General features: G+C 38.9%; 2 protein-coding genes across 4 annotated transcripts; one reads left to right on the forward strand and one right to left on the reverse strand.

Annotated features, from left to right (window-relative positions):
* The first annotated feature begins 1502 nt into the window (after positions 1 to 1502).
* LOC138209398 (essential MCU regulator, mitochondrial-like) lies at positions 1503 to 3588 on the forward strand. The gene is made up of 3 exons (XM_069167954.1): positions 1503 to 1696; positions 2991 to 3146; positions 3333 to 3588. Exons 1-2 carry the CDS (start codon positions 1535 to 1537, stop codon positions 3126 to 3128), a joined length of 300 nt encoding a protein of 99 aa, XP_069024055.1. The 5' UTR covers positions 1503 to 1534; the 3' UTR covers positions 3129 to 3146; positions 3333 to 3588.
* Positions 2117 to 10259, reverse strand: LOC138209397 (myosin phosphatase Rho-interacting protein-like). 3 transcript variants are annotated; one of them, XM_069167951.1, is made up of 11 exons: positions 10160 to 10259; positions 9859 to 9927; positions 9595 to 9684; positions 9276 to 9370; positions 6951 to 7593; positions 6580 to 6814; positions 5753 to 5861; positions 5475 to 5658; positions 5198 to 5314; positions 4069 to 4155; positions 2117 to 3933 (listed from the first exon to the last, which is right to left on the reverse strand). In XM_069167951.1, the coding sequence occupies exons 1-11, from the start codon at positions 10184 to 10186 to the stop codon at positions 3787 to 3789; spliced, it is 1803 nt and encodes a 600-aa protein (XP_069024052.1). In that variant the 5' UTR covers positions 10187 to 10259; the 3' UTR covers positions 2117 to 3786. The 3 variants fall into 3 exon arrangements, with proteins under 3 accessions (XP_069024052.1, XP_069024054.1, XP_069024051.1); XM_069167953.1 differs by having other exon boundaries at positions 5475 to 5634; positions 9595 to 9690; XM_069167950.1 differs by having other exon boundaries at positions 9595 to 9690.
* Between the last annotated feature and the right edge of the window lie 1711 nt (positions 10260 to 11970).

Raw genomic sequence — 11970 nt, forward strand, 5'->3', positions numbered from 1 at the left:
CCAGCCGGTCAGCTAGAAGTTATTAAGTTTGTTCAACGTCCTCTCTTCCGTCTTTAGTCGTCCGTGCGCGCCGCCGCGGAGCACGCTCTCGTCCTTCCGCCTCGAGGAAGTGCTGCAGTGAACCGCGCGCGCTGGCTTAGTGACGTTACGCCTCATTGTCATAATAAATGATGTGATTGAGAATAGTTTTCTGTTTGATTACATTGAATACAGGATGCAATTTTTATTTTTATTTTTTTTATCAAGTTTGTTTAAATGTAATTTTATTCTGTTGACATAAGAATGAATAAGTTGTGTTAGCGTGGATTTTAGGACACGGAAACTTTAAGCTGCAAGATAGCCTAAATTGTTATTGTGCTGCAACAATAATTTTCACTTTGTGCGACAGTCTAATATTTTCTGTTATAATTTTCTGATTTTTTATTTTTTTTTAAAGTATTTACTATAATAATCACACCCGAGTCCCTGGCAGAATTTTAGTAGGCTAATTCACTGATGGTGAAATGGAGCTTAGTCCTACATTACCCCCAGGACATCCCTAAATGCGTAAAAACTCCACCTACACGTGTCACATGCATACATCTAAACGGGTAAACGCGACGAAACTCGTAACATGCACAGGCATCAGCTTTTTAAAAGCTTTCAACACCAAGTTAGGCTGCATAACAACCTGAATTAAAATTTTTTTTTCAATCTTTACAAATTAAACACATGTCCCAGCTTTTAATGCATTGAATGATCCAACAAGAAAATTGCAATTCAATTGTTCAATTAAAGAGATTATCAGTAAAGAAAATTGAGTAACTAACATTAAAACACAGAACTAATGTCAGAAATTGTATGGTTTCTGATGTGACTGCTGATTGAAAGGAATGAGGAAAAATGTACCTTTTAAAAGATTTAAGCTACAGACTATGCTTGCAAGGTAAGGGCAAAAAAACGCTTTTGAAGATTTTTTTTTTTTCATCAATTTATTGTTATTATTATTTATTCTAGATCAATAAGCTTTAGGCCTATTATTGATTAAAAATGGGTATCATTGTGCAGATGGATGTGTTTGATGTGATCTTGAGGTTAGTGGGGTGGAAGTGAGTATTTCCCACAACATGAAGTTACTGTTCATTATGGGCATATTTCACATACAAAAGATTTATCGGACTGATTTCATAGTTTTATTTACAAATTCAAACCACAACTTAATAAAAGATACAAAGAGCAAAACATGTAATATTTTCAATTTTACATGACTTTAAAATGAATGTCAAAAACATCGACGTCAGTGTTGCACGTAGTTTCACCATGTTTTTGTATGAATATGTTGTTTTATTTTGTTGCGAATAAAGTTTTACATTTAAAAAAAATGAAATAAATTAAACGGCACAGATACATTAATTGATTTTTAAATATTTAACTGATAAACGAATCAAAATGTATTAAAATCATTTGTTTTTGTCGTCTGGTCAAACGCCAAGTCACGCCCTTAAAAATAGTCCCACTCCCTGCAAACCGGGTATCACATACTGGGGGGGGAAAAATGGCGACGAGTATATTGCGGCTCCCGCTGCGACTTTCCACCAGAAATACGGGGATCATGACCCGTAACACCGGCTTGAAAACACCAAACATATCCCGGACGGCTCCGAGCAGGACCGCAGTATCCACGCCGTCCGGGGCAATCCTACCGAAACCGGACAAAGTGAGTTTTTTTTTTTTTCCTGCCTCGGTTATCGAGAGAAAACCGACGAGAAATACGTTTAACAGGGTGGACGGGACTCGGCGCTGAAGTGACACCGATTGTAGCCAATAGAAATGCAGGAAACACACTGGCTCTGTGAAGTCAGCCAATGGCCGTGGAGTTAGGCAAACTAGATGCATTTACAGGAAGTAAAGTAACTATCCCTAATTTTGTCAATTCAACTCACATTTACGATTCAATGTGATTTTTCCACGTTAGTATTTAAAAACAATTTATAACTAGGAGAGAGTATTAAGGATTGTTTTTGTTTGGTCGGTAATAATTTGACCTAAAGACTAGTCTTGTTGATGTGCGTTGTTATATACAATGTTTGGTTGTAGTTGAGGAGTCGAAGTCATCCGGAGAAATTAAGGACACATGTTCATATCAGAGAAAATATATTTTTTTTAACCACACTGATATTCTAAGCCATTTAAGTTCTTCACATTACAGTCACATTACCCTTTATTGTACATGATCTCTGACTGTTCAGTGTATTTAGAGTCAAGCAGAGAAAAAAAAAATCCCAACTCGAGGTCAGAACAAAACAAGGGCCAAATTAAAAACATACATGCTGTACAAAACAATTCAGGAATTGAACTGTGAAGCCCCACGGCAAAAATGACATGCTTCGGCCCCTACTACTACTACTACTACTCCCTCTCTCACTCTTTTAGCAGTGTCTATAATTTATGTATCGTCCTCTGCTGGAATACAATTTTGTCCAAGAGTAACTGGCTAATTTAGTTAAACACTCATTAATGTAGGAATATGCACTGAGCATGGAATGAGGGTCCTTAAACTTGATTTGGACTCTGGGGCCCTCTTCAAAATAGGGCTTCAATATTAAGTACTAAAGCTGGCTCCACTTTAAATCCGGGAGATTTCAGTTGACGTTGTGCTTTTGTTCAAAGTATCTTCAGTTAAAGATACAATGATTGCAGATATTTCTAGTTTGAACTTGAAAATCGACTTGAATGCGGTACACAATCCTTGGTAAATGTTTTGCATTGCATGCTAACCAACATTTTTTGCCTTGTTACAGCCTCTGAATCCAGCTGTTTTCACGACAGCTGGAAACAATTCACTGGCGTCTTTGGGCAGTGTCTTCTCTCTCATGATTAGGCTAATTTTGTTTTCTATTTGTGTCGAACATTTGCTCATAATCATAAATCTTGACCAAAATACTTCAAAGCAAACTGAGAGGGAGATCTCGATTGAACTAAATTTTGTCACGTCACTTGATTTCTTGCAGACGCCTTTTGGTCTGATTCGCATGACAGTCGTCGTGGTGCCTTTCCTTTACGTGGGAACTCTGATCAGCAAAAACTTTGCCGCTCTCTTGGAGGAGCATGACATCTTCGTCCCGGAAGATGACGATGATGACGACTGAGCCAACTCCTACTGCCTGGTAAAGTCAGAGTGTACATTAGCCACACCTTACTCAACCTTTTACACGTCATTGCATGTACCTTCACATCACAATCCTATCCTGTGTAAAGGGTGTGTCACCTGCATGTTAAATGGTGCAGCCTTTTTATCTGATGACACGTGGTAACAGATGATTTTTTTTTTTCTTTTAAATTTATATTCACAGGGTGCTTTGCAATATTGACTGAAAGCATACCAGCTGGCACAAGGAAGATGGGGGAGATGGGGCACTTTGACTTCCAAAAACATCCCTTTACCTCCACTCATCTCCTTCCTCTTTCCTCCTGATATTTATCTGGGTTTTCTCAAAGAAACAATATCAGAAATCTCATGGCATGTGAGGCTATCAAAAGTAATTTGCCTTCACTCTTGTTTGCATGTTTGTGATTCAACTTAATAAAAAGTCATTTACATGTGGAAAACACTTGTTGCTATTTCATCTTAAACGTCTATACTTTCTATATGTTTTATTTCGATTCCTCTAAGGCATAGACAGCCATGACAACACATTATTATTATTATTATTGTTATTTAATTTTAATAATGTTATTGCTGAATGATTTATATTGGTCTTCTGTCTTCGTTCTTCAAAGTACATTTTTGAGGCTTGTCCTCATTGGTCAGGTCTGTCTTGCTCCTTCCTGAAGCGCAGCGTTGGCCAGTCTTATTTGTTGGTTGAGGGAGCCCATCTCCAACTGGCTGCGACCCCTCGAGTCACTCAGCTCTACATAGACCTCCTTATAACGCTCGTAAGCTGCTTCCTTCTCCTAGAACAAGAACAAACATGGTGAACAACTCGAAGTCAAGCACTGACGGCGGTTTCTAAATGTACAATATGCATGTAGGGAGTGTAATATTTTTAAACATTTGTATGATACGAGAGGTCGGATCATAAAACATACCTTGGTTAGATATTGCATTTCATTCTGTAGAGAGCTGATTTCTTTTTTAAGATACTGCACCTCGTTTTCTTTCGCTCTGAGCAGTATCTGTAAGACAGAAATGTGACCTCTTACTAGTGTACCTAACTATTGTTTTCAAAATCTGTTAATCTGCTAATTATTTTATATTACAAATTTGATGAAACACTTTTCAAAACATAGTATACACTCTTCTTTACATGAAAAATTAAGATGATAAAACAGTTCCGTACAGCATGAAAGGAAATAAAATAGGCCAATTAAAGACAGTGAAATACCCAACAAAAATGGAATATAAAATAAGACAAAAAGATAAATAGAGCGGACAAAACGTATCTAGAAAAAGGAACCTAAACAGGGACAATAATTAAATACTCTCTTGTTAATCCTGTAATCCTCAAAATCAGTAACATGTCAGAAAATAGTCACAAATATCCACCAGATTCTCCCAGAAACACATGTTGACAAATTGTTTTGTTGGATCAATAATAACAAACCCAAATATATTCAATGTGCAGCGTAATAAAACCGAATAGCATAAAATTCTGACATTTGAGAGACAGGAATCAAAGAAACAACAGAGTAGTTTCCCACTCATTTTCTGTCAATGAACTAATCAAATTAATTGACAAATTGTTGCAGCTCTTATAAAAACTTGGTTGGGGATTTCAAAAGGCTGTAGTGGTAAAACCTTTTCTGCTCCTCTGCAGATCAGAAACATGTTATGTAACTCAGCCAGTAGGTGGCAGTATGTGCTCTACCAGGAAGCATGCAAACATATGCTCAATAGAAATGAGGCCATCAAGAAAAAAAGAAAAGAAAAAAGGAACAGGTCACAATGTTACTCCAGGGACTCATTACTGAGGATACAAAAACAGTCAAATGCTATGATCCATTTGTTTTACTTAAGTAGGCTCAGAATCCCGCAGCACACACGTCAGATGTTTACTTTGTGGCTTCCGGTCATGACAGTGATGTCCTTCAAGCCCGAGTTAATGTTTCCGGTAGAATAAATAAAGCTGGCTTGGGATGCAGCAAGAGGTTCAGAGGTTTTAATATCATCTACTGTCACATGAGTGAAAAGAGAAAGTTGTACTTTTATTGTCAGTACCTCTACATCTGATGCACTGCGCTCAGTGCTGCCAGGGCAAACCACATCCGACGACCTCTGACCTGTGATGAAATAACGCATGCGGCTGACCTCTTCAGCCAGTTTGACCTTAAGCTCCTGAAAAAGAAATTTGTTACTCAAAGTACGTTGTGTAGAAATGTCGTGACCTTATGTGCTTGTAAATGTTGTAACTTATTGTAAAAATCATCTGACTCTCTATATAGGATAACTCGGATTTATATCTAAATTCAGTATGAAACAAGGCGCGTCCAGAGACCTGGTTCTCTCTTCGGAGCTGCCCCAGCTCTATCTCCTTGGGTCCCAGCTCCGTCTCTCGGCTCTTGCTGCTCTGCTCGGTGTGGCACAGCTCCAGGCACCTCCGAGAGTAGCGCTCTGACAGCACATCTAACTCGCTGTGCAGGACATCCGCCGGGGGCCTGACACGCACAGACACATGAGCTCTGGAGTAAATTATAATGCACATGGATGAAACATCTTAAGCCTGCAGCGAGGTCCTGTGAGAAGGAGTTAACAGAGAGCCTATGATTAACTTACATGTGCCCTCTGTATGAAGGATCCACGTGTGCCGCACCAGACAACCTCACGGCCTTTTCCACCTCTCTCTGCAGCTCCTCTCTGTGAGCTGCTCGCAGTGCCTCCATAGCTTTTAGAAACAGTTAGTTAACTTAATAGTCGTCACTACACGGCAGTTATATGAGGAGCGACGTCAAGACAACGACATCAGTGAACATGAGTTTAAAAGACATAAGTTACAAAAAAATTTACAGCTCGCAAGTAAAAGAGACATAAGAAGGCTCCGCATTTTATAAAGACGACTTGCAGTATACACTTGTGGTGGTGTTTATTTTTCAGCACCTCAAATAATATGAAAAGATGTGGTTTTTTTTTAAATGTTATTCAGTTTTTCTTTGTAGCATCTGGATCTTATTTGCCATTTTACCATTTCACTTTGCTCTGGCATTCAAGTTTCCAAGTCATAAGATATTATAAATGGTAATAATTATAATTAACTAACAATTATAGTTAAATAGTTATCAAACATAGAGAAATAGTTCATATTTTCTAACTTCAAAATAACTTTAAGGTGCTCAGTTAAAGCCATAAATCCTGGTTCCTGGAGATAAAACCAGATCGTTAAAAACTACAAATGATTATTAACAAAGTATAGCTGGTGATTTTCAAAGATTGTATAACTGTTTAATAGGTAAGTACAGAAACTGTGCAGAATTATTGTTTTTGCAGTCTAAAAATACAAACATTTCTAAATATAATGAAATGCTGAACGCCCTACGATGATAATTTGCTGATGAGAAGTGAACCTGTGTCAGACTGCAGCTGCTTGACGTGACTTCCTGGCTCACCTTTAGCCGCTGCCTGGCTCTCCTCCTGCAGCGTCTTGTCTCTCTCCTCCTCCAGCTCCTTCATCTCCCTGGCATGTTTGTCCTGCAGCTCTTGCAGTGCTTTCCTATGGGCTGCTTCCATGGCTTCTAGTCTGGCCCTGCAGGGAGCCCTGGGGCCACAGGGACTGTCAACCTCTATTCCCATGGCTGCGCGCTCCCTCTTTATGCTCTCCACCTGTTTTCGGAGAGAGACGGCCTGGAAGACGGATTTTCAGAGAATGTGTTTGGGACGACACGGGAGGAGAGAAAAGATAGATACTGAAAAGTAACTCCACTCACCACTTTTAAAACTTTTTTTTTTTTTAATGTGGTGACTTTAAACTCTTTCTTACCTCCTTTTGAAGAGCTTCAGCTGTATCAGTTTGAATGATTTGGGCACCATTTATGGATGAAAGAGCCTCCTTTGAGCCTGATGTGTCCGTTTGTGAACTGGTGACAGACTTTTCAGCTTCTTCAGGGCCTCTGTGATAAGTCTGGGAACTAACTAGAGACTCTGACGCCTGTGTGGTGCATGACTGATAAACCTGGGCTCCAATGAGAGACTGTGCACTCATGTCCCCAAATGACAAAGTCTCAAATTCTGCCCACTTCCTGCTGACCTCCGAGTCCATGGTTTCGATAACAGGCACGGGTACACTCCCCTTCTTCAGCTCCATGGAGTCCCACCTGCTGGCCATCTCGCTGAAGGGGACCCCTTCCTCAAACCACTTGTTCCTCTCCTCCAGTCGCTTTGCTTGCTCACGGTCCCAGCCCTCCCCTTCCTCTCTCTGACTGGCGGGAGACAAGTCTGCGCCCAGCTCTCCGTCTACTGTCTGGTAGTGGCGGTCGACCTGGTGGGAGTTTGCAGCTCTGCTGGTGGAGGTGGAAGTACCAGGTTCATAGCCGAAGTCCTTGCAGGTGAATCGAGCAGGGGGTTGGCATGACGACGGTCTACGGGAGAGGGGGTTCTCTTTCTTGCTGCTGGTGTCTGATTGGCTGAGAGCAGTGTGAGGGAAATACAGGAGGGTAGAGTTACACATCCAAAGAAAGATGAGAGAGGGGTTAACTGCAGACAGACCACCCAATCACACTGTCTGCATTTCTTCACAGTATTCAGGAATGTTCAGGTCTGTTCAAATCCATTGAGAAGTTTAGTGGACTCGGTGATAGGCTGGCGACCTGTCCAGGGTGTACCCTGCCTTCGCCCAAAGTGAGCTGGGAACCCCCCCACCTTATTTAAATGTGATCAATATCTGCTGAATAAGAGCAAACTGGACTTTTAGGTGACTTTTTTTTTCCAGCTTCTGTTTCCAAGGACAGGAGCTTTGAACCTCAGCAGTATCACAGCAGTGATCTATGATTTTTGTCAAATTTATTTCTGCTTTTAATAGGTATAAAGCCTGTGAAGAGCCAAAGACTATAGTCAATGAATAATTTGTATAAATCGATAGATGCTAAAATATTCTTTGACATAATATATCTTTGTAGTAGTTGACACTGTTGTTCAGCTGTACATAGGATTACAAAAGTGATGGTATGAGTTAAAGGCAGTAGGCCTCATTTATTTTTCTGTTTAATTTGATTTTATCCAATCTTTATATGAATATTTTTGTTTGACATGGTTTTGTGTGTGATAGTCTAGGTTTTTTTTTACATATCAGCTTCAAACAAATATTAATTTAATTATCACGGTTGTCCTCTGATAAACAAATACAATAATTCTTTGAATTAAAGTAAAAATACTTCATTCCATTTAAAAGTACAGGAAAGAATTCTGCTTTTGTAGAAGTCCATTACAAGTGAAAGTGCATGAAAATTCTTCTTAAGTAAAAGTACATAAGTATTAGTAGTAAAATGTACATAAAGTATTATAGGAAAAGTCCCAGTTTGGTCCCTCTAACTGATATATTATTATATATGACATCATTAGGTTATTAATATTGAAATATCTGTGTGTACGCAGCATGTTACAGTTACAGCTGCTGCATGTGGAGCTGGTTTGAACTACTTTATATCTAGTTTTATATCTTGGGACAGCAAAGAAATGTGAAGAAAAGTTCTGATCCACAAATGTCTTTTCAGTTTTTGAACTTTTTCTTTCATCTTAAATTTTTGGTCAGAATGTGAACTTGACAGCACACTTGTAATCACATCATAGGCCAAATAAGTAAAAAAAAACAACAACACTGGTACAGAGAATAATATATGTCTTGTCATTTTACACTTTAATATTACCAAAGTTTAGAGCCAAATGTATTTTTTACTCGACTACATTTATTTACCAGCTGTATTGACTCATTCCTTTAAAAATGTTGGTTTCACATATATAATATACAGTATGATCAGTTACTAAAACATGATGCTTTGATATAACTTACATAATTTCTAAAATTAGCTCAAACTCCAACGACTACAACAGCTTAATGCATCAATAACAATAATTCAACAGTGCAATTTATAATGATGTTACACTCACATTGACCATTACTTTTTTCTGCACTAAATACTGCAGGTACATTTTACAGATAATATTTGGTTTTTTAAAAAAAATACATAACATTTTCAAGTTTTGTTTTTTTTTTTGTTTTTTTTTTACAGTGTGTTTCTACTTTTACTTAAAAGTAAGGGATTTGAGTACTTGCTGTTACCACTGTCTTCCTTTGTGAAGTCATACTCACTGTGTGTTGTTGTGGATCGCCTGCTTTAGTAACTTCACCCAGTTCCTTCGAATTCTGGACGTCATCGCAGAGAAAGTGAACACTGCTTTTTTTGTCTGTAGGAGATCAAAAGACACACACACACACACACACACACACACACACACACACACACACACACACACACACACACACACACACTGTTCAACAAGAAGCAGCCAAACATGTAATTGCCTGGCTGTGAAAATGGGAAGGAAGGGGGTGTCTGACCGACTATTTGTCTGTCTGGTGGTGTACTGTCCAACACAATGATCAAAACACAAGTGGTGTAAATACATACTTGTATTTGGAGCCCATAGTTCTTCTCTACGTCGCAGTCTGACACATTCACACAGGATGTCAGGTCGACCTCTCCGTCCAGATCATCTGACTGCACCTTGACAAGAGGAATTTCGATTTAGTCAAGCAAATTATCGCGAAGTACAATGTTTAGAAAACTGATGGCATCTCATGATGGCAAAACACCTGCATAAAACTTGTTAATTACTGAATGGGAAAATCTAAAAAATGCAGGCATTACTCATGTGTCAAATATAGGTCATACCTCCTCAGCCTCTGAGTCTCTGTAGTACCTCAGCGAAGTATCATACAGAACAAACCAGTGTTTCTTCCACTGTTGAAAACACAGTAAACATGGACAACAAATTTATTCGTGGTGTCCGCATCAAACCTATTAACTGATTAATTTTTAGTACCAGAACTTCCAGACAGTTTAGGAGTTGAGTCATATTCTTGGTGTTTTTTACTGTCTGTCAGGTTGTGAGATTGTGGTTACAACAGGAAATAACACATAAAATGACAAGAAGTTCTTTCTTAAATATAGTAGAATAAGATTACCCATTTACCTTGCCGTGTTTATCCAGTCTGGACATCCACCCCTTCAAGTAATAACATCTGCAATGAAAGTATTTCGAACAAACAGTTAGAAAGCACTCTGTTGGAGTTTGTGTCTCACACGTGATTGTGAAACTGGAGGAAACGGAAGCTGTCTGTAGCAGATGAATGTGTCTTCATGAGATAACTAATTTAGAAGCACAGATGTATAGAGAAACAGGCAAGACAGTAAAGTGTGAAAACTGGGAAATATGCTGCAGAATGGTAACGGAAAAGAGGAATATGTGTAGTTTCTGTAAACCGTCTTCAAAACAGTGGGTAGAGAAAGAGGAACTGATGAAACATTATTAGAGCGACTTAAAAGCAAGCAGGCATATTAGCGCAAAATAACAGACAATACTCACCGTGCATGATGTTTTGTCCGATATGTGTTATGTAAGGGGGAAAAAGAGAATTGAAACTGCAAGCAGTGATATGCGGGCCCTCGCACGCTGCACATCGTGCAGCATGCAAGGTTCTGCATATTGCCACTTGCAGTTTTAATTTGTTTCTCGATCTCGTTCCTTATTTCTCTTCAGAAAATTGCCTTTTTTTGGTGGCTTTAACATCTTCAAAAACTCATGAAAGTTAGTGCCTGACGCATGTGCAAAGTTTCATGAGGTTTGGAGCATCGTTTGACCTTAAACATCAACTTCCTGTGTCACGGCGAAACATCAAACTTAGCCGCATCACCCTGGCTTTAATATATACCAGATACAAAAATTACTTTTGGGTCATTTTTTGGACGACATGCTATGATTTTTTTTAATCACTTTTTGGAGTATGACCTTTTTCTGAACTGACATGCATGCCTCAAGTGGGGATCGAACCCAGTTACTTCTCACTGAGGCAACTGCTCTAACCACTGCACCACTGTCTATAGCATGTCGTCCAAAATATGATAAAAAAAAAAAAAAAAAAAAATCATACTATAGCATTAAAATGTATTAATGAGATTTTGGGGGATAAAATTGGTGGTAGTTCGGAAAGAAATCCAAGAAGAATTAGACACACACTTTATTTTGTATTAGTATGACTGCATTTACAACGCACCCCAAAACCTTGTGTCTTACCCTTAGGGGGACTCGCCCTCCGTGAACTGTGTGGATTACCTTGAGCAGGGCTCAAACCCGCATCCTCATGAGGTCGTTTCCAGCTCTGAAGCTGCGTTGTAGACTGCTGTACTATCTTTAGCACTGGAGAAAGAGTCGCGGTGGAGAAAGTGTTTCACGGAGTTCATTCAGAGCTTCCAGCGACTCAACCGACAGTCTGGTTAACTCAACAGGTAAAAGATTCTACTTCACCAAGGTTACTATTAATGGTTCAGATTCCACCTTGGCCTGTTGATGGTGATTCAACTTTTAGTGAAGTTGAAACGTTTGGAGAAATTGAAAAAGTTTTGCGTTCACTACACATTACAGGAAGATATTTAATATCACTGAAGACCCCCTTGAAAACATGTATATCTACTATCCAAAGAATGTCTGCGGCAATTTTGGTCGTATTTGAATGAGTATTTGTGGATGGTGGAGTTATAGGTTGCAGTGAGCCAAAGATTTGCCACAATGCAGACCATCTCCTGAGAAGATTGGTAGTGTAGTAGTTAGCAGCAATAAGGTTTGTTGTTCAAGTACCCCACTTTGTCATGACTTAAAAAAAAAATCATAAGTTGTCCAAATTATGAAAAAAAAAAAAGTCATACTATTGCAAAAAGTGACACAAAAGTCCATTTTGGGTCACATTTTGTTAAAGTACATGTGTGAATCGCCAAAAATGGCAACTA

Source organism: Embiotoca jacksoni, unplaced genomic scaffold, assembly GCF_022577435.1.
Source record: "Embiotoca jacksoni isolate LCO1_2020_lvr unplaced genomic scaffold, fEmbJac1.0.p SCAF_4, whole genome shotgun sequence".
NCBI classification, from domain to species: domain Eukaryota; kingdom Metazoa; phylum Chordata; class Actinopteri; family Embiotocidae; genus Embiotoca; species Embiotoca jacksoni.

Coding starts and splice junctions, on each gene's coding strand:
- LOC138209398 (XM_069167954.1), top strand. CDS start 1,535: ATGGCGACGAGTATATTGCGGCTCCCGCTGCGACTTTCCACCAGAAAT. Junction 1,697..2,990: donor TCCTACCGAAACCGGACAAA/GTGAGTTTTTTT, acceptor GATTTCTTGCAG/ACGCCTTTTGGTCTGATTCG.
- LOC138209397 (XM_069167950.1), bottom strand. CDS start 10,186: ATGTCCAGACTGGATAAACACGGCAAG. Junction 6,815..6,950: donor CTGAAGCTCTTCAAAAGGAG/GTAAGAAAGAGT, acceptor TCCGTCTTCCAG/GCCGTCTCTCTCCGAAAACA. Junction 4,156..5,197: donor GCAGTGCATCAGATGTAGAG/GTACTGACAATA, acceptor TCTGTCTTACAG/ATACTGCTCAGAGCGAAAGA.